At 45.3% G+C, this 22,727-nt stretch overlaps 1 protein-coding gene across 39 annotated transcripts in view; it reads left to right on the top strand.

The window, feature by feature from the left end:
* Positions 1–22,727, top strand: part of KALRN (kalirin RhoGEF kinase) — a 641,465-nt gene that overhangs the window by 187,255 nt on the left and 431,483 nt on the right. For all 39 annotated transcript variants that reach the window (XM_070243654.1, XM_070243649.1, XM_070243655.1 and 36 more), the window contains one exon: positions 2,876–2,990. In XM_070243654.1, coding sequence (XP_070099755.1) covers positions 2,876–2,990 — 115 coding nt within the window. The remainder of the gene's footprint in view (positions 1–2,875; positions 2,991–22,727) is intronic.

The raw sequence follows: 22,727 nt of genomic DNA, 5'->3' as shown, positions 1-22,727 counted from the left end.
GGACTTTGAAGATACTGCTACCATCTCTATTACCTTTTAAAAACTTAATTACTTTTGTCTCCTACCCTCTGGGATCCACATCCATCATACGTTGACTTGGGCGGGGGGGTTCTCATTCTTTCATTTCTGCTTTTGCCCTCTGTAATTTCAGCAACCATGTCAATTATTGATCAAATCCTACAGTTTCATCATGCCACTCAGCCTCCTTGGCACCAAAGTCTTCCACCATCCTACCCTGGTCATGTACATCCAAGACCTTGAGGCTTGATATGTCTGACTGTGGCCTTAGCCTCTTACCTTTGACCCTTTCTTATGTTCCACTATAAGTTGGGAGAGGATGGATATCAGATGAACAAAACATATGCTGTTCCCTCTTCTCTGAGAACTCATAATCCAGCAGGACGTTTCCTACCCTCACTGGGGCCTCCCCACTTGCTCCATGTGTTAGCTCTATTCTGCCTTCACTCAAGGTAGAGCCTAGCATGGACCCTACGGCCAGACCTTTCAGTAGAGCTCGCATTATGCCCCAGTACCCTGCCACCTTCCCGTAAGCCTGCATCGTACACAGTCCTGCTGTTCATTCTTTAGGGATGCTGGCCAGTCATGGTCCACTTCTCCTCTCTCCCAGCACCTCAAGCCTGCCCCGATCCTGGGCAGGTGATCTTATTTCCTATTTCACCTAAAGAACAATGTCCTCAGGCAGGCTGAACTCCCTCTCCATAATTTATCTCTTTCCTTCTCCCTCTTTGAGTTCTATCAGCCCGCTTCAGAGAAAGGGGCAAGACCCCTCCCCGTGTGCCTACTCTGAGGCCTTGCTTTATCCATCGTCCCTACTCTTTCCAGAATAATGATTCTCTTCCTCTATGCTTGTTCCTCCTCTTCTTCCTACAATCTTGCAAGGTTCTCTTCTTTCTGAAAATACCTGGCTTGATCCTCCTGCCCCCTCTTGACTCCTTATCCATGCTTCCTGAGGGAAGAGGTTTGCACTTCCCCAGGCCTTCTCTCCTTACTCCCCCTCCCCTGCCATCTGGAACCTTCCCCAGCCATGATTATGAAACTCCTGTCTCCAAGGGTAGCATTGGCTCTAGCTCAGAAGGGACAGTGTCAACAGGTCTCTAGACTCCTTAGTTAGCCTTTCCTGACTAGACCAGCCTTGACCCTCTTGTTCCCATGGCTCTACTCTGAAAGTGTCCATGGAAGGTCAGGTGGAAGCGCAACAGCTGCAGTTAAAACCACCCAAGAGCGACAATCCTTCGGGTTGATCAAGGTTGGAGGAGAAGGTTGAGAGTGTGGGAGAAACTCCTGCTCTTGGGGAACCTTCCATTTAATCCTTCTGCTTCCTTTTCCTCATGTGGAAGGCAGTTGCGAGATGGAAACCATTTGCAAGGCAGATGAAATGGGGGTAGTTTTCTGTACAAAGAACCAGGACCTGTGGTATGGAAGATCTGGAACTGGGGGCCCTGGGACCAACTCTGTGGTATATCTACACAAATCTGCCCTGATATGGGGCTGGGGGAAGGGGGGTGGTGCTGAGACATCTTTTTTTCAGGACCAGATCTCTCCGTGGCCTGGATCTTGTTTGATCCTTTTCTCCTTGCACTCTCCTTATTTCCTGCTCAGGACTATCCTGGAGTGGATTGGATTTTATTTGTTGAGCCTCCTCTCTGTCTGTGTGGCATCAGGACCCCACAAACAGAGGGAAACATTCATGAACTCACTCCTGGGTGGGGGCCCTGGGGGGCTCCACCTTTCCTTGGAAGAGATCCTTCTTCCGAGGGCTAAGCTTTAAGCTTCCTTTCCATGCCAACCCGTCCTCCCTCTTGCTTTAGATCCCCTTGTGGTCCTTGCTCTGGGGATATCAGGCAGCTGCCTGAGATGCACGTGGGATGGGGAGTCTGTGATCATGGCACAGAGGTTTTCCTTGTGTAATAGCCAGTGCCTGTAAGGACATAGTTATTACACCTTAGCTTCGCCCCCGTCTAACTCTCCTGAGAAACTGGGTCCTGCTTTCTGATCATAGCACCCATTAATGAATAAATGTTTAAATTAAAGAATAAATAGTGAATAGAAAGTTTGGAAAATAGAGGAAGGAAAAGCAACCATGTAAAATCCCAGCCTTCTAATAACAACAATGGTCATCATTTCAGTAAACTCCTTCCAGCTTTTTTTTATGTGATATTTAGAAAACATTTGTAATCATACCATATACATATGCATTTGCACTGATTAAGACCTTGAGCATCTTATTTCCGATGAAGATTCATGTGCTCCTCTAGCAGGAGTGACAGGTGGCACCTCAGGTAGGCAGGCAGGGGTGGCTCCTTGGCTGTGTAGAGAACACTTAATGTCTTTTCTATGAATCTAGAACCTCCCAGCATTGATGTCCTGGATGGATGCTTTAAGGTCTTCTCACCATGGCAGTCAGTTAATCCTGAGCTCTTCCACCTCACAGAGGTCTGCAAAGAGAAGTGAATTGGAGGTTAAATTTCCAAAGACCTTATAGCACTTTCAATGGCTTGTTTTCTCAGCAAGAACTGTTACACCACCTTCATTGTCATCGCACATTTGTAGAGAGCTTTACTTTTCAAAGTGCTTCCCTGTGTACCAACTCATTGGTCCTTGCAGCAACCCTATAATGTGGTCATCACTATGTTCATCTACATTTTGCAGATGAGGCATCAGAGAAGTCAAAAGACTTGCCCGAGGTCGCACGTTACCCACATCCAAACCCTGTGCCCTTGTCTTAAGCAGTAACTGGATTTTTCTGGGCACCATATTTCTGCCTGTTTCATCCAACACTCAGATGAAATCCTTTTTCCTCTGCAGCACACTTTCTGGCTCATTTTCTTAAACTCCCTCCTCTTCCTCACTGCAGGGGGCCGGGATAAGCGAGGAGGACCCATCCTGACCTTCCCTGCTCGCAGCAATCATGATAGAATAAGACAGGAAGACCTGAGGAAACTCGTGACCTATTTGGCCAGCGTGCCAAGGTAAGGGGAAGGGAATGGTCCTGCAGGGGAGGGAGGGAGAGCTGGGCTGATGTAAGTGAATTGGAATGAGCATCCATCCCTGCCAGAGTGGATTCTAATTATTCCTGGAACATCATCACGCATTGTTTGCCTCATTCCCATCATTCCCATTGTTACTGCTGGGATTCATGTGAATGGAGTAGGAGCTGTAAGTGGGAACTGTGGGCAGAGATGAAGGTCCCAGGCTAAGAGGACCAGGACAGGGCCTGAAACAGGAGACACTGTGGCCTGGGGAGGAGGGATGGGAAGCTGCTATTTACCTTAGGGAAATGGGAACTCAAGCTGATTCCCCTCTGGCTTGTGCAATGGAATATTCTTAAAATCTCTGGCTTGTGAATATGTTTGTGGCTTTTGGAGTTTGGGGTAAATAACTCCACTTGTATCATTCAGCTAGAAGCAGCCCTCAGCTCAATCTAGGTCATGCATTTTTAAAGGGGGTAATATTGCCCACAAGGGGGATGAAAATTGGTTCTTAGGGTAGCAAAAGGACTTGCTCTCTTATGTATTAAGCACAGCCATACACATAGAAAATAAACATATATACAGTATATTCATAGTATTAAATTTTCATTGGGTAGATTATTAAGGAAAAAAGTATAAAAAGTCTCTTTTGGGGCAGAGGAAGATGATAATTAAAAAAAGGTTGAGAAACATGGTTTCTGAGTGTTTCTGTGCGGTGCTGGCCGTGGAGGTTGGTGGAGGGAGACATGCCAAGGCCATGGTCTATATCTTTCAAGGACGGAGAGGAGAGGCCTTTGCCTAGTCAGAGAATTGTAGCATGTGAGAGCCGGAAGAGCCCTGAGAAGAAATCTAGGCAAATGCGTGTTGTGTTCTGCTTAGGAAACAGGGTCGATGCGGGACGGGAGTTGCTTACCAGGGGTCAGTGGCAGAGCTCAGCCCAGAACTCAGCCCTCCTGACTCCTGCCCCAGTGCTCTGCTCATCCTCGCTCTTGGCCAATGGGGCCTCTGTTCTTTACCTCTTAGTAGGGCTGGAGCCTGTCAAGTGTTTGTTGTGGCAAGTAAGAAGTGGTGCCTTCATCTTGCCTCTGTGCATTTTGTGGGAGGATTAGTAAACTACAGAGAGGAGCTGTATATTCAGCCCTGCCTTTGCTGGGAGACCTTGGATAATTCTTGAACGGGCTGATTGAATTCTTGAAGCAGATGTCAAGCGAGGCAAGCACTGCATTTGAAAGAGCTACAGGGGAGACAAATGTAAAGGGATTGGTGGATGGTGATGGGCAGGTGGGAAAGGGGATTTCAGAACAGTCATCAAATGCTTAAAAGGATGTTGAATGGAGTGGGGAGCCTGAAGAGCTCCAAGCAGAGCCTGGGAACAAATAGATGTCATATAATATCTATTTTTTTCTTTATAATATCCACCAGGGACCAGAAAAATGATAAAAGGTCTTAAGCTCCAACAAAAGGGATTTGAGCTATATCCAAAGAAGAACTAAACTTTGTGCATGAGACTTTAGACTAAAGAATAGAATAGGAGATTTTTTTTTCTAGAGGTCTTTATACAGAAGAAATATTTCCTTCCATCTTGGAGGCAAGGAGGTGTACTAAACAACCCATAATTGATCTAGGTAATTTTGCAATTTAGCCTTCTAGGGGCAAAGCAGCTTTAAAAGCATCTTTCCTATGTACACTGCTAACAGGCATAAAACCAGGCATTTTCTAAAGCAATTTACAAGAAAAGTTTTCATGGGGATCCGTGATGGACTCTCAGTTCTCTTAGAGCCAAAAGAAATTGGGATCCCAGGAGATATGGAGGGTAAATTTTTCTTTCCAGTGTGTTTATCACATGCCTGCAGCTAATGCATGCTAATTTTTTCTTTAGAATAGAAGGTAAAAGAGTTGGAAGAATGCTTTTCTTCATTCCGACTTGTTAAGCAAAGATGGGACAAAACAGATTGGAAGCAATTAAAAAGGAAAGGATTTCTGTTGGGTGAAGGGGAATGAAACCCAAGTGGGGCTGAGAGGAAGGTCATGAAAAATGAGAAACAATTCATTATCATTGAAGGAATATAGATGCAGGCTCTCTGCCTCTCAGAGGGTGGTCACAGTACTGCATCCCGTGCTCCTGAGAGCAGACAAGGTGCTTCACAGGTTCTGGCAGGTGGGAGGCAAGAATCCCGCTGCCATCTTCACTGGAAAAATTGTTCTAGGATGCCTGCTGCCTCCCTCCAGAGGGGCCTGTGTTCATCAGGAGTGTGAATACCTGGCAGGCTGCAGAGTTTACCAACTAGTCATGCCCACTCATCACTTCCTGATTCTGTTGGCGACAAGTTCACACGTGACAACTCTTGGAAACAAAACCTAGAACAGAATTGTTCTAAAGACCATAAATCTCGGGCGGGGTGGGGGGTGGGGCAAGGTGGGGAGGAAACCGAAGAACTCAGTGGGTCAGAGAGTATTTTCCAGTCCTCTGCTTAGCAAGAAACTGTGAAAATGAATTGCTGGATTAGGTTGATGATACTGATGAGAAGAAATGATTTATCCTGGGTCATGGCCCAGGAGGCTGAAAAGACAGCTCCTGTGGGAGGTGGAGTATGCTCTGCAGACTGGCCTGTAGGCGACATTTGACATGCGTTTCTTCATTCTCTGTTTATTTAACTGATATTTAGAGGCTCTATATGCCAGCTAGATTAAGGATTCATGGTGAGCAGGAACAGACATTTTGAGAGAGTTTGGGAAAACCTGGATATTTCTCTACTCAGCACCAAACCAGTGACCATAAAGGGCAGTGCAATAAATGACTGTGCTGGTAGCATAGGAGATGAACCAGCTGGCAGAAGACAAGCAAATAAGCACTAGTAAGTGATGAAAGAGGATCCCAGAATCTAAGGAACCATTTGGCTTGATGGCCATTTTTGGCACCATTCTAGAATAGACAATTAAACAGATGGTTGTGATAATTTAGAAATGAATGGGAAGAAATATTCCTATTATCCTCTGTGAAGGCCAGGCCATTTCTGGACCATTGCATTCAACTCTGCAACATTGAACTCTGCCAGCCCCATTTTAAGAACTATATTGGCCAGTTAGAGTATTGTCAAGGGAGTAGTATATTGAGGGATCCACAAATCATGTCTCTGCATGAAGGAACGAAGGATGTTTGTTGGCAAGAGTAAAAATGGGAGAAAAGTGATTCCTGACTTCAGATTTTGGGAGAGCTGCCCCAAAGAGAAGGAACAGACATGGTCTCTGTTGCATCAATGGGTAGAAGTTATAGAGATCAGGACTCTGAACTGAAGAAGGAACCTGCCCATGTGGGAACTGTCCAGCAGTAACGCTGCTGCTTCTGGAGAAAGTGAGCTTCCTGTCGCTGGAGACTGGATGACCTTCTGTTAGGAATGTTGTAGGAACAATTCCTTCACTGGGCTGGAGGCTGGATTAGATCATTTCTAAGAGTCTCTCTTGCCCTGAATTCTGTATTTTTATGATATTGGAAAAAACATACATCATAAAATCCAGGACCTCTAAACAGAGTCTTACCACCCCGACAAACATGCATTCCCTTTCTCAGACTCCCTAAATAGCTTACGGCCTGGAATTTCACTTCATATCTTGTCTACATCTTAAATCCTAAGAGAACTGCTTTCTAGTCTGCTTGGACTCTGGGTGGGAATTTGAGGGCATCACCTGGGACCAAGGATCATCCTGGGGTGCAACAGTTTGGAACAGTCCTAGTTACTCTTTTCGGATCCATCTCAGTCTGAGGTGAGTCCTTTCCGACTTCCCTTCCTTGCTCTTGATGAGTCGGATCTTCTCCAAGCTTTCTATCATCTTCTTCTGAGGAATCATAAAATATCAGGATGGGAAGAGACCTTGAAATAAGTCTTGTAAGTCAACTTCCTAACAACTCCATTTGCTCAGTTCTACAAATATTTATTGAGTGCCTACTATGAGACAAGGTCTGCATAGGGATCTTGATGAGTTCTGGTATTACACCTTTTCTGATTGTCATCCATCCTATACTTATCTAGCTTTTTGTTCTGGCCTGCTATCTGCTTGCAGTTACTTGTGCATGAAAGGGGTGGAAAAGAAATACTCAGATACCATCAGCTGATGAATGTCCCTAGAAATTTAGAGACAGGATAGAAAATCTAGTCTGAAAGTAAACGGTTGCCCAGGCAGAGCCCACACTGTGGATAATCTACCCACTATGATTGTTGGGAGTCAACCGTGTGCTTGAAACAGGAATGTCTAAGTATCTAGTAAGGAAATCCTGGGTTACTTCTATTGCGTTGAATTCCTCCTCTTCATCGTTATTGGTATCCTGCTTTGTCAGGATTATATTTCTGCTGCTCCCAAGGGCACCGGTTGTTAGCCCCTGATGTATCTGCCACCTAGCTCTGCTCTTAGCAGCGCTGCTGAGATGCTAAGAGCTCCGGCAAGGAACACAGGTGTCATGTTGAGGAAAGATGATGGGAAATTAAGATGGGACGTTCTGTGATGCCAATCAAACCAAGGTGCCCATATTCACAGCTTATTATTTGGTAACATTTGCTCCTGTTCTACTTCTTTCAGCAAGAGATAAGTTGGGCTTATAGCCAGCACTGTCTTTGTTCAACACGACCAGAAAATAGAAATAAGCAGAGAGAGCCAGAAAGACAGTTAAAAGACAAGGAGGTAAAAACTGGAAGGTTTCTTCCCACTACATTCCACATGAGAGAGCCCTAGCGACCCAAGCTGCCATCACTGAATGAGTTTTGTCATAGGGCCTGTTGAGATGTGTGGTTGCCATCCTGCCCTTTGCTCTGGCGTCATCAGTTAAAGGTGGATACAGGGAGTTGTGATGGAAGGTCCAGAAAATATGACCAAGGAGACTATCAGCCTAAAACTTAGACCTTTCCAGATCCATTTTTAGCTTATTTTGCTGATTGTTTATTGAGGGTTTATAATTTCTATTACAGTTCCCACATTCTGTACAAATTTCTGAGCAATATCAGGTAAGTGTCCCTCTTGTTAACTGCATAACACAAGTCCTGAAGAGCAGACTGTTTCCACTCTGCTGCTAAGGCACGTACAAGTACAGTAGTAACTACCATGGTTGTGATCACCCGCCTTGGAGCCATGCAAACCTTCACGGCAATGGGAAGAGAGGTATCTTGGGATAGACAGAAGGCCCTGGGGTTCAGATCTCAGCTGTCACACTTCTTAGTCAGGAAACACATGGCTGCTCAACCTGGGTCATCTGAGGAGAGTTCAGTGAAGGGACATTTTACAGTGATTTGGGCAGAGAACACAGAAACAGGCAAGGTTTGGATTGTCAAGGTATCCCAGGGCTAGAAACAAGAGGGAGAGGGGACATTACGACTTCTAGCCCTGAAGGGGCCAGGTGAGGAGCAGTGCCTAGAATCTAGAGAGAGAGCGCTGTGTGAGAGGGCTGCCTGCCAGGAACTGTGGGCTTCGATAGAGAGATGCCACCCACTCATGGTGATTCTGTGAAATGGGGAAAGGGGAATTGATACTCTTCACTGTCCTCCCATTCTCTGACCCGTCATTCTTTGTTACTGGCTGAATGCAACTGAAGCCAGGTGACAGGGAGCCCTTTGATGTGGTCCATGTGGGTCAGCCTCCCAGGGCATCAGGTAGAGGAGAGAAGATGGAAAATGGATTTGAAGGGGAAAATGGAAGATATTTGGCACAGGCGGAAACCTTGGTCATATTACTCAACATTTCTGACTCCAATATTCTGATTTTTTTTTCTTTTGAGGAAGGTTAGCCCTGAGCTAACATCCGCTGCCAGTCCTCCTGTTTTGCTGAGGAAGACTGGCCCTGAGCTAACATCTGTGCCCATCCTCTTCTACTTTATATGTTGGACACCGGTGACAGCATGACTTGACAAGCAGCATGTAGGTCCACGCCCAGGATCCAAACCGGCGAACTCTGGGCTGCCAAAGTGGAGCATGTGAACTTACCTGCTGTGCCACTGGGCTGGCCCCAATATTCTGATTTTTAATTTGGGAAAAGAATGTCCATCTCACAAGGGTGTTGTGAAGAAATTATCTAGCAGTCTCTCTGTAGCACCCAGGCACTCAGTACTTATTAGTCTGTCTGCTAAAGAAGCTTAATAATAATAAGTACCTATTCACACATATATAGTAATATTTGCTACATATTAAGGAATATATGTAATGTATATATAAGTTATGAAGCATAATAACAAAATGAACACCTGAGAGCCCATCCTCCAATTTCAGAAGCAGACATCCCCTGTGCTCTTGAAGCTACCTGTGGTTCCTTGTCGTCCTGATCCCTCTTACCTCCTCCAGAAATAGCCACTAGTCTGAGCTTCATGTTATCTTTCTTTTGCTTTTTTGGTATAGTTTACCACATGTTTTCATAAACAATATATTGTTTAGTTTTGCTTGTTTTTGAGCTTTATAAAAATGGAATCTTACCGTATGTAGTTTTCATTGACTAGCTTTTTTGAACTACTGTGATATGCAACAACATGGATCAATTTTCAAACATGATTTTGAGTGGGGGGAAACACTTAATGCTTCCAACCTCTGGAATGACTTATTAAGTGATAAATAAATGCTAGCCCTTATTATTATTCTCTTTAACCTACATTGTTGCACTGTTATAGATACTTCACATGCATAGCTTACTTCTCATAGCACTTTGAGATGGGTATTTTTATTCCCATTTTATATATGAGGAAACAGGCTCAGAGAGGTTAAGTAACTTGCCTGTGGACACACAGTCAGTATAATTTGGGGCCAGATGGTCTAGCACCAGACCCTGAGGTTTTATCCACTGAAGAGATGAGGAGGCCAAAGGGAAGGAGGCAGTGGTGATAGAGTGCAGGGGACAGATTTGGGGAGAGTAGGAAGGTAGACTCTGAAGGATAGGCTAAGGATTGGATTGGGACAGGACCATGGGAGAGGGTGGTAAGGAGATGAGGGGCAGATGGATGTAATTATGGTGGGCAGTGACAAACTGTCCATCAAACCTGCTTTCTCTAAGGTTCTCTTGGATTCTAAATGTGAAGGTTGCTGCAGAGGGAAAACGCAGGAGGCGATTGCCTCAAACCTGCGCTTCTGCTGGCTGAGGCAGCGATGGTGGCTGTGGATGTGCGGGACAATGGACATGGTAGTGGGGGTGATGCCTGAGACTCCTCCCCAGGTGTTTGTGTTCAGTTTTAGACATGTAAATGCCGCTCATCTGTGGATGATGGTCAAGTATGCTTTAGTGACCAAATGACATCAAGAGTTGTGGTGAAAAAAAAGCACTTAAGACCATGGAAACTATTTAAAGAGATGAGTAAAAGACTGTTGGTAGCAGGGACCCTGAACATGGAGCCTGGATAGGTGGGAGTGGTCTAGTGTATTCAAGGAATGGTGGTCCTGTTCAGTGTTTTGGGTGTTCAGATGCTCCTTTCACTCAGCCGCCTGCCTGGGTCTATCTTCTGCCCTGCTCTGGCCTCAGAAGCACAATTCTGGCCGTAGTTAGTGGTCAGCTGATATGCATTTTGAAGTTGATTCACTTCCTTGACCATGCCACCCTGGACTGGGCAGGTCTGTGTCTGTATCAGCACAATCTTGGTGGGGCCAGAGGGCCAGAGGGGCTGGTGGGAACCTGTGAATAGCAGCCGTGTGTGTGTGTGTGTGTGTGTGTGTGTGTGTGTGTGTGTGTGTGTGTGTGTGTGTGTTGTGGAGAGCCAGCTGTGATGCTTCAAATGCAGAGACCAGCATTCGTGATTCCCTGGAGAACGATAACCTGGACAATCCGAGGTGGAAACCATATGACCATGAAGTAACTATGAGAAGCAGCCCTGGTTATTCCAGGAACCAGTAAATGCTTTTAGGTGATAAATCAAGGACCCAGCATTGGATAAAGGATTTTTGATGCGGATGGAGAGGGGGGTGTTTCTTCTCCTTCACATGCGTCTTCAATGTGACCCTTAGAGGGAACTTTGGGCATTGCCATTGGCTCGGTGGGAGTGGAATGTGGAGTAGCAGTGAAGGAAAGGGTGAGCTTGAGGAAAACTGCTAACCCTGCAAATTATGCAGGGGGTTCCAGCCCAAGAAGAATGAATCCCAGAACCCTTTCCTCTGGGAGGAGAAATGTGCACACTTGCTGACAAATTCCCTCACCTGTAAAATAGGCGTAGAGATCACCAAACACAATGGTAGTAAGGATTACATGAGAACACATGGAAGGCGCCTGACCCAGGACTTGGCACATAGAAGGGGCCAATGACAAGTAGCAGTTTCTTTCCTTTGCCTTGCTTGAAAGTAGAGACGTTGTCCTTCGCTGTCCCTAGCACTGCTTTGTCAAAGTCAGGGTTTGGTGGTGGTTAAGGTTAGGATTAGAGCTGGTGGGAACAGCAGGAATAGCAGTGAGGTCAGTCACACCCACCAGGCTGGTGGTAAATACTGACTGAATGAATATATATGCCTAAAAGTGTGAGAAAGCCTTGGCTTCTTTTTTAATTAGAAAAATATTTCTTTATTTTAGAAATAAGTGCAGAAAAGTATACAGAATAAAAAAACTCCACTAACTCTGCCTTCCAGAGATAGTAACAATTAATATATTGACATTTTCCCTTCCTCTCTTTTTTCTTTAGAGCTTTTTAAAAACAGAATTGAATCGTATCATTTATTTAATTTTGCTTCTTGTTTTATTCCACTTAGCATTATACCATAAGAATATTTTCATAACATTAAAAAATGTCCTGGGATGCACCATATTTTAATGAACCTATCATTAGATGGATAAGTCATTTCCAGAATGTCACTGCTATAAATGACTTTCAGGAAACATGTTTGTGTATCAACCTTTGTGTACATTTTAGATGGTTTCTGTGGGATAGATTTGTGGCAATCGTGGACATTTTTTAAGGCTGGTGATACACGTTGTCAAATTACTTTCCAAATTTCCCTATTTATGCTTCTAGTTCGCCTTGCCTTAGAATTCCAAGTCTTTACATTTCTCCAGATTTAAGTTTATTTGCTCCTCGTTGCCCCACTGTGCAAACACTGCTATCACTAGCATCAAGAAACCCTAACTGAGGGCCATATGTTATCCACCTGAACCTGATCCTGGATTTGAAGAGAGTAAACGGGTTGGTCACAAGGGGCTGCCCTTTGGGGTCTCCCACATTAGGATTCTTTTTACTTTCCTAAACTAATAGACCTCTTAACAGGGACCACACATTAAAGTTCAGATCTGATAGGAAGTCGAGAGAGACTTAATTGTTCTTTTCCCTTGGGGAGTCTTCAGTTTCGCCTCTGGGTGTGTTTCCGCTCCTTGGCTGGTTGTGCGGTCAGTTCCTGGCTTGGCCCAAAGTGGCTGCCAACCTCGTCTGTGCTCCTCTGAACTGAGGTCCCTACCTGCCTTCCTCCGAGAAAGTGAGGCCTCCTTGGGGTTTGTCTCTGGGCCACAATGTTGAGTGAGTCTTAAAGCTTAGGTGGGCCATTTATGTTCTTTTTTAGGCTTCTGAAGTTTGTGGCTCACCAACGGCAGGCTGATTAGGAAGCTGATATTTCTGGTGCCACCTTGATGAAGTAAACTTCAACATGTCAGATGAAATAAGTCCCAGTAAATTCAGGTTTTTCTGGAACTCATGCTAGGAAGTGAGGATGATTTAAATTTAGTTCAGATTCCTTTGACTAGAATGTTGGAAATAAGGGAGCTCGCTGAATATAGACGCTGGAGGGACAGCCTAGCATAGGGTAGGCAGGACGTGTTTTTCAGTTGGTGGGTTCCAGATTTGGGCTGTTTCTCCCTCCCTATCATATGATTATTTTCAGCATGTCTTGTAGTTTTCTCTTCATCTGTCATTGGTTAGGTCTTATCATGTGCCCTTCACTGGTGATTGGTGTTGTGTACGTTTTTGGGCAACTATTGGATACTGACATTTTATGTTATGATGCTAGAGAGAATGCCTTCATTATATACACTTCTGGCAAGTTAGGCATGCTGCCCCCAAGTGGTGGAGTACCTCAGCTCAGCTGCCCAAGACGACATAGATGGGTCTTGTCAGAAAGTCTATACGAATTCTTAACTTTCTTTTATAAAATCAAATTCTTTTTTAATTAAAAAAAAAATCCTTCCGCAGAGGCTCGGACAGAAGCCCAGAGGGCGGGGCGTCCCCCAGCTGCCGTTGCCCGCCCCGTGGGACTAGGGATTGCCGGAGATCTCGGAGAGGACCGGGGCGGGGGAACTTCCAAAGGCGGGTCCGGCGACCCGGAGGGGAAGCGCCGGAGCTCCGCCAGGCAGCAGACAAAACTCTCTGTCTGCCGGTAGCAGAGGGGCCACGCTGAGCATTCAGAGCTCCCGGCAGAGGCCCGGAGAGAAGCCCAGAGGGCGGGGCGACCCCCAGCTGCCGTTGCCCACCCGGTGAGGCTAGGGATGGCCGGAGATCTCGGAGAGGACTGGGGCTGGAGAGAGTTCCAGAGACCCAGCTTAGTAGCCTAGGGGGAAACCCTACAGGCTCACAGAAGCCTTAGGGAAAGCCTCTGCACAGCATCAGTAGAAGGCACCCAGCCGCCAGCCACAAGGCTGGAAGACCCCAGGGCAAAAGCAGCATAGCTAGGTGTACTAACCACAGACTGTAGAAGATGCCAATAGCTCTCCTGCGACCCATAGAGGACAAGTGAGATTTGGTGGGTGCCGACAGCAACCGAGCGACAAATAAAAGTGATCCCACCCCTGGCCACTGGAAAAGCCCATAACACCGTTGCAGACCCCAAGGAGAGAGCGCATCTAGGTGGGCAACAACAGTAGGCACCTGCAGCCTGAAGCCCCCCGTGACGGCCCCCACAGCAGAGGAGGGAATCCAAAGGGCCACTGTGGCTACGAAGAGGGGCCCAGGCCCAGTTAGCAACTACGGACAGGGTTCCTGGTTGGTGAAGTATAAACAGCTGCTCCCCCCACCGCAGCAGCTGAAACAAGTGAAAGGAGCAACTAAACTCTATCTCCATGCGGAGGCACAAATCAACATCATCAAGCAATATGAAAAAATACATTAAATCTCCAGAACAGAAAGAAAGTAACAAATACACAGAAATCAATCCCAAAGAAAATGAGATATATAACCTAAATGATGATGACTTCAAAACAGCCATCATTAAAATACTCACTGAGTTAAGAGAGAATTCTGACCGACAACTCAACGAGTTCAGGAGCTATGTCACAAAAGAGTTTGATACGATAAAGAAGAACCAAACAGAAATACTGGAAATGAAGAACACAATAGAGGAGATTAAGAAAAATCTAGATGCTCTGAACAGTAGGGCCGATAATATGGAGGAAAGAATTAGCAATTTGGAAGATGGCAATATAGAATTGTTGCAGGCAGAGGAGGAGAGAGAAGCAAGACTTAAAAGAAATGAAGAAACTCTCCGAGAATTATCAGACACAATTAGGAGATGCAACGTAAGGATTATAGGTATACCAGAGGGAGAAGAGAAGGAGAAAGGGGCAGAAAACCTATTCAAAGAAATAATGGCTGAGAACTTCCCAAATCTGGTGAGGGAGATGGATCTTCAGGTGACAGAAGCCAATAGATCTCCAAACTTTATCAATGCAAGAAGACCAACTCCACGGCATATAGTAGTGAAGCTAGCAAAAGTCAACGACAAGGAGAAAATATTAAGGACAGCCAGGCAAAAGAAACTAACCTACAAAGGAACCCCCATCAGGCTATCAGCAGATTTCTCAGCAGAAACTTTACAGGCTAGAAGAGAGTGGAATGATATATTCAAAAATCTGAAGGACAAAAACCTACAGCCGAGAATTCTCTACCCAGCGAAAATATCCTTCAAATACGATGGAGAAATAAAAACTTTCCCAGATAAACAAAAATTAAGGGAGTTCATTGCCACAAAACCTCCTCTTCAGGAAATCCTCAGGAAAACCCTCATTCCTGAAAAATCCAAAAAAGGAAAGGGGCTACAAAACCAAGAGCAGAGGAGATAAGTAGAAGGACAACAACAGAGAGTAGCAGCTCTACATCAGAACAGATTAAACCATGGGACGAGAAACAAAGGAAACTGAAGAAAACCGGAAAACAAGACACAAAATGGTAGTGGTAGGCCCCCACGTCTCAATAATCACTCTAAATGTAAACGGATTGAACTCCCCAATCAAAAGACACAGAGTGGCAGGATGGATCAAAGAACAAGATCCAACAATATGCTGCCTCCAGGAAACACACCTCAGCCCCAAAGACAAACACAGACTCAGAGTGAAGGGATGGAGAACAATACTCCAAGCTAATAATGAACAAAAGAAAGCAGGTGTCGCTATACTAATATCAGACAAGGTAGATTTCAAAGCAAAACAGATAAAGAAAGACAAAGAGGGACAGTATATAATGATAAAAGGGACTCTCCACCAAGAAGACATAACACTTATAAATATATACGCACCCAACACAGGAGCACCAAAATTTGTAAAGCAACTCTTAATAGAACTAAAAGAAGACATCAACAACAATACAATAATAGTAGGGGACCTCAACACACCATTAACACCAATGGACAGAACATCCAGACAGAAAATCAACAAGGAAATAATAGAATTAAATGAAAAATTAGACCAGATGGACTTAATAGATATATATAGAACACTTCATCCAAAAACAGCAGGTTACACATTCTTCTCAAGTGCACATGGAACATTCTCAAGGATTGACCATATTTTGGGAACCAAAGCAAACATCAATAAATACAAGAGAGTTGAAATAATATCAAGCATCTTTTCTGATCATAACGCTATTAAACTAGAAATCAACTACAAGAAAAAAGCAGAGAAAGGTGCAAAAATGTGGAGACTAAACAACACGCTTCTCAACAAACAATGGATCATTGAAGAAATTAAAGAAGAAATCAAATATTATCTGGAGACAAATGAAAATGAGAACACGACATACCAAATCATTTGGGATGCAGCAAAAGCAGTCCTAAGAGGGAAATTCATCGCAATACAGGCTCACCTCACTAAACAAGAAAAAGCTCACGTAAGCAACCTCAAACGACACCTAACAGAACTAGAAAAAGAAGAACAAACAAGGCCCAGAGTCAGTAGAAGGAGGGAAATAATAAAAATAAGAGCAGAAATAAACGATATTGAAACAAAAAAGACAATAGAAAGGATCAATGAAACAAAGAGTTGGTTCTTCGAAAGAATTAACAAAATTGACAAACCCCTAGCCAGACTCACCAAGAAAAGAAGAGAGAAATCGCAAATTAATAAAATCAGGAATGACAGAGGAGAAATCACAACAGATACCAATGAAATACAAGAGATCATAAGAGAATACTATGAAAAACTATATGCCAACAAATTGAACAACCTGGAAGAAATGGACAAATTCCTAGACTCCTACAATCTCCCCAAACTGAATCAGGAAGAAATGGAGAATCTGAATAGACCAATCACAAGTAAGGAAATAGAAACGGTAATCAAAAACCTCCCCAAAAACAAGAGTCCAGGACCAGACGGCTTCTCTGGAGAATTCTACCAAACATTCAAAGAAGACTTAATACCTATTCTCCTCAAACTGTTCCAGAAAATTGAGAAAGATGGAGAACTCCCTAACACATTCTATGAAGCCGACATCACTCTGATCCCCAAACCTGACAAGGACAACACAAAGAAGGAGAACTACAGGCCGATATCACTGATGAACATAGATGCAAAAATCCTCAACAAAATTTTGGCAAACCGATTACAGCAATACATCAAAAAGATTATACACCATGATCAAGTGGGATTTATACCAGGGACACAGGGATGGTTCAACATCCGCAAGTCAATCAACGTGATACACTACATTAACAAAATGAAAACCAAAAACCACATGATCATCTCAATAGATGCAGAGAAAGCATTCGACAAGATCCAACACCCATTTATGATAAAAACCCTCAGTAAAATGGGTATAGAAGGAAAGTACCTCAACATAATAAAGGCCATATATGATAGACCCACAGCCAACATCATACTCAATGGACAAAAGCTGAAAGCCATCCCTCTGAGGACAGGAACAAGACAAGGGTGCCCACTTTCACCACTCCTATTCAACATAGTTCTGGAGGTGCTGGCCAGAGCAATTCGGCAGGAAAAAGAAATAAAAGGAATCCAAATAGGTAACGAAGAAGTAAAACTCTCGTTGTTTGCAGACGACATGATCTTATACATAGAAAACCCCAAAGAATCCACAGAAAAACTATTAGAAATAATCAACAACTACAGCAAAGTAGCAGGGTATAAAATTAACGTGCATAAATCAGTAGCATTTCTATACACTAACAATAAACTAACAGAAAAAGAACTCAAGAACTCTATCCCATTCACAATCGCAACGAAAAGAATAAAATACCTTGGGATAAACTTAACCAAGGAAGTGAAGGATCTATACAATGAAAACTACAAGACTTTCTTGAAAGAAATAGGCGATGACATAAAGAGATGGAAAGACATCCCTTGCACATGGATTGGAAGAATAAACATAGTTAAAATGTCCATACTACCTAAAGCAATATACAGATTCAATGCTATCCCAATCAGAATCCCAAGAACATTTTTCACAGAAATTGAACAAACAATCCTAAAATTCATATGGGGCAACAAAAGACCGCGAATTGCTAAAGCAATCCTGAGCAAGAAAAACAAAGCCGGCGGAATCACAATCCCCGATTTCAAAACATACTACAAAGCTACAGTGATCAAAACAGCATGGTACTGGTACAAAAACAGGTCCACAGATCAATGGAACAGAATTGAAAGCCCAGAGATAAAACCACACATCTATGGACAGCTAATCTTCGACAAAGGAGCAGAGGGCCTACAATGGAGAAAAGAAAGTCTCTTCAACAAATGGTGCTGGGAAAACTGGACAGCCACATGCAAAAGATTGAAAATTGACCATTCTTTTTCACCACACACCAAAATAAACTCAAAATGGATCAAAGACCTAAAGATTAGGCCTGAGACAATAAGTCTTTTGGAAGAGAATATAGGCAGTACACTCTTTGACATCAGTTTCAAAAGAATCTTTTCGGGCACTGCAACTCCTCAGTTGAGGGAAACAATAGAAAGAATAAACAAATGGGACTTCATCAGACTAAAGAGCTTCTTCAAGGCAAGGGAAAACAGGATTGAAACAAAAAAACAGCTCACTAATTGGGAAAAAATATTTTCAAGCCACTTATCCGACAAAGGGTTAATCTCCATAATATACAAAGAACTCACACTGCTTAACAACAAAAAAACAAACAACCCGATCAAAAAATGGGCAGAGGACATGAACAGACATTTCTCAAAAGAAGATATGAATATGGCCAATAGACACATGAAAAGATGTTCATCATCGCTAATCATCAGGGAAATGCAAATCAAAACTACACTAAGATATCACCTTACCCCCGTTAGATTGGCAAAAACATCCAAAACCAAGAACGACAAATGTTGGAGAGGTTGTGGAGAAAGAGGAACCCTCATACACTGTTGGTGGGAATGCAAACTGGTACAGCCACTATGGAAAACAGTATGGAGATTTCTCAAAAAGTTAAAAATAGAAATACCCTATGACCCAGCCATCCCATTACTGGGTATCTATCCTAAGAACCTGATATCAGATATCTCAAGAGTCCGTTGCACCCCTATGTTCATTGCAGCATTATTTACAATAGCCAAGACGTGGAACCAGCCTACATGCCCAGAAACTAATGATTGGATAAAGAAGATGTGGTATATATACACAATGGAATACTACTCAGCCATAAAAAAAGACGAAATTGGCCCATTCACAACAATGTGGATGGACCTCGAGGGTATTATGTTAAGCGAAATAAGTCAGTCAGAGAAAGACGAACTCTACATGACTCCACTCATAGGTGGAAATTAGTATATTGAGAAGGAGATCTGATTGGTGGTTACCAGGGAAAAGGGGGGGTGGGGGGAGGGTACGGAGGGGGAAGTGGTGTACCCACAACATGACTAACAAAAATGTACAACTGAAATCTCACAAGGTTGTAATCTATCATAACATTAATAAAAAAAAAAAAAAAAAAAAAAAAAAAAATCCTTCCTATTGGTTTGTCTTCAGTCTTAGGTAGATTTGAAGACACAGTGCTTACTTATCTCTTGGAACTTTTACTGTCTGCCTCATTATTTTCATCAGCTACAAACATTGAAGAAAAAAGTCTTAATTGGTTTTTTCAAAACTTCCCTTTCAGACTCTATTATCTTTCTCTGAACATAGAAGATGAAAACAAGAAAAACACCACTACCGAGGGCTTCTGGTTGCTGAGCATGTAACCCTGGTGCAGACACTCACTAGGTGCAGAAAATTTCCGTACCAGTTTGCCCCTGTAGCTTTTCCTAAAAGAAGAAGGTTTCCCCTCACCTTTTCCACTCCATCTCATCTCTTTTTGGATTGCTTTAGATCAGAAGACTTCTTAAGAATTTCTTTCTTAAAAGTCCAGCATCTCCTCAGCAGAACAAAATAACTTGCACAAAATTTGAAAAAGGCTTTGAATCTAGAACACTCATCATATGGTGGTGATGGGTCCCAACTCTTCTACGAGTACTGATGGTCCACGACGCTTTCTCCCTGGCAGGTGGTGGACGTCTCGAGGGCAGGGATGGTGGCTCTTGTTTGGTGGTGAGTTTGCAGAGGAGCCTCTTGCAAGTTGGCTGAATCCCATTAGACTGGGAGCTCCCCAAGGGGAAAGGGCAGTGTCTCACCCCCAGGCCTCTTAGAGTCAATGCCAGGCTCTCCATTCCAGACATGAAGTCACTGAGGCCAGATCCAAGTCTCCTTGGGGATGTCCTCTTTCCTTGGCAAAGGGGCTGTGCCCACAGGGAGTGCCCAGGCCGGGGTGGGTGGACGGCTCTGTGGCGGAGAGACGGCAGAGCCCTCTGCCGGAGGACGGAGCGTGCAGGAGCATGTGAGGGAACTGGGAGTGCACTCTGTCTCCCCAAGGAGGAGTATTCCTGTTTCTAAATTGAGCGAGTTTGACAGCCAGGCCCATTTCTCCCAGAACCCAGATGGGAGCACTTTGGCAGAGTCACAGTGACTCAGCTAGGACAAACGTTTTTCCAGATAATTTACTGACATAATCCAAGTGTGGGTCCTGATGGCCCTGCTCCCTCTTTCCTTTTCTCTCAGAGCCTTCCTCCTCTCACACCCCCCTCTCATTCTAGGTCCAGTGAGGACCAGCCTTGGTTTTGAGACCTACTCAAAAGCCCTAAAACCGATAACGCTTTTCTCCCTCTCATCTCTGACTGTTCCGTGCTGTCCTGAGCTGGAATTTCGTCAGTTCCCATCACTGGTAATTCATGTGCCAGGATTTGCACAGAAGCTCCTCTTGGACTGGTGCCCGAGGCAAGGTCTGCGCCTCGTGCTGTGACATGCCCCACCCTGCTTCTCTGCCCAGGAAGAGAATGAATGTCCTCTCCTCTCCAGACCTGGGCTGTTTCCCTTTACAGGAAACTCAGGCTTCAGACCTCTTTTACTGAAGAGAAACTCCCTGTTTTGGACCTGGAGGAAGATGAGAACCACCCCTCCCCCTGCCCCACCCCTGACTGTGACGGCGTGTTCCTCTGGGACCTGCAAACCGGTCCAGACTTAATTCTGTGCATACACAGGACAGTTGTTTAGTTCTTACATACACCCCGACTTAGAGAGAACGGTCAAACAATCCTCGGCTTTTTCAGGCTGCCCCTGAACTTGCAGATGGATATGACGGGTAGCAGCGGGAGCAGGGGGGGCCACAGTTCATGCCCTCGGGCAAGCTTGCAGTCTGGTTGAGGATCCAGGACCTGCTGGAGAAGACAAACTGAATGCTTTCAGGGCAGTGGTTAAGTAAGCATACCAATTAAATGGGCTTAATCAGAGATGGCTTATTGGACGTAAAATCTGACCTGGATTTTAAAAGAAGTAGATGGATTAGAGTCCTGGAGCTTGAGGCAGGAAGGGGTCAGCCAGGCCAGCCCCTTTGCTGTAAAAGGATGGAGTGCTGTCCAGAGAGTGCCATGACGTGCCCATAGCCACCCTACTGGTGTCGCTGAGGCCCGTTGCTGCAACCCTGCACTGCCCCTCACATGGACAGGACAGTAGGCGGCCCTCTGAGCAGCACCCTGTGGGGATCCGGGCCTCCCTGGGGTCACGAGCAGAGGGATGATCCCACTCACATGTGAGCTTTCCGAGCCTCTAAGCTAGCTGTGGGTCGGGGCACAGACCCGTTAGGGCCCTTCCTGTTTAGTTTCAAGTTCCAAACATGTCCCCTCCCCCAGGTTTCCTTTGTCTGGCTCTCCGTGACCTCTCTGCTGCCCTCAGATTTGAACTCATGTCTGAGCCATCACGGGGCTTTCCTCCACGTAAACCATACAGACCTTATCAGTGCCCTTGGCCTGGGCAGCCCTGGCCGGTGTCACAGAGAAGGAAGGCTGGCTGCAGGGGGAGGGTCGCCTGCCCTGCAGGAAGGGGAGCTCCTGTAGTGATAAAGCCCGTTGGGCCTGGCTGGAGGGTGATGGTGTGAGGGGTGGCTAAGGGTGTCAGGGTGGCTAGGTATGTTTGGGCGTGTGTGTGTGTGTGTGTGTGTGTGTGCGTGCGTGCAGGCAAACAGCATCGGGCTTTCAAGAAAGTGACTGTTACTCAAGGAGGAGGAGGAGTGGAGGTATGCGCAGGCACGTTTTGACCGAAGACTGTTTCCTGGAGGAAATGTGTGGTTTATTAATGAGGATTCCACCTGCCCTGCAGGGAAACCAGAGCCCAGCTAGGGAGTGGGGGATCCCGGGAGAGGGTGAGGAGAGGTGGGGATGCAGCAGGAGGAGGAGAAAGAGTGGCGATGGCAACAGGGACTAGAGTGAGCAGGGGAGGGTTCCGGCTCTGCGTCCCGGCCAGCTGCAGCACTGGGCTGATCCGGGGGCAGCTCACAGCCACACCGCCGCAGCCTCTCTTAGGTCAGCGCTTTTCTCCCTTCTCTGTCTCACGGTTTTGGAAAAGCTCTGGGCGTCTTGTAGTTGGCGTGACTGAGACACTGTGGTGAGACAGGTCACAGTCGTTGGAATGTGGATTCCATCTTTGGTCTACTATTCACAGATGTATGGGTGGTGGTTATAATGCCTTTTTCTTTTTAAGTTAAAAGATGACCTGTTTTTCACCCAGGCTGACTGTGGAGGAAAGAAGGGGCGGATGGAAAGGGCCAGAGGAGCATGGCGCTGGGGTTTGTCTGGGGAGGGCTAGGGAAGGGCCGTGTGGAAAGGTTGTGGTTTGGGGGTTTCCAGTTCATTCTTTCTTTCTCTCTGCTGCTTTGGTTTCCATTTCATTTCTGCCTCATGTTCTGAATGCCCCAGAAGGAAGGGATGAGGGGCTCTGTGAGGGAGGGTGGGAAATACGACAGGAGGCTGCTGGAAATGGATATGTCAGTTTCCATCCCAGCCCCCCAAACCCACCCCTATGCCACCTTCCCTCTGGGCCAGCCAGCCCCAGACTTCTGGGAGCAATGGTTCTGGTCCTTCTCCAGGAGTTTCCAAGCTCCTTTTCTCTAGCTAAGAGCATCTCTGTCCAAATGCCCCGCCCCCAGGCCGGCCAGACTAGAGAGCGGGTCTCCTCCTTTGGTGAGTGGATGTTGTGGTTCAGAGCCTGTGAGACAGTAGGATGGCCTGGCTGATTAACACACGCACCGCGGTTTCTACGGCTAACCCGTGCTAGCCCCTCTGAGG

Source organism: Equus caballus, chromosome 19 (assembly GCF_041296265.1).
Source record: "Equus caballus isolate H_3958 breed thoroughbred chromosome 19, TB-T2T, whole genome shotgun sequence".
NCBI classification, from domain to species: domain Eukaryota; kingdom Metazoa; phylum Chordata; class Mammalia; order Perissodactyla; family Equidae; genus Equus; species Equus caballus.
This window is presented reverse-complemented; position numbering and strand designations above follow the sequence as displayed.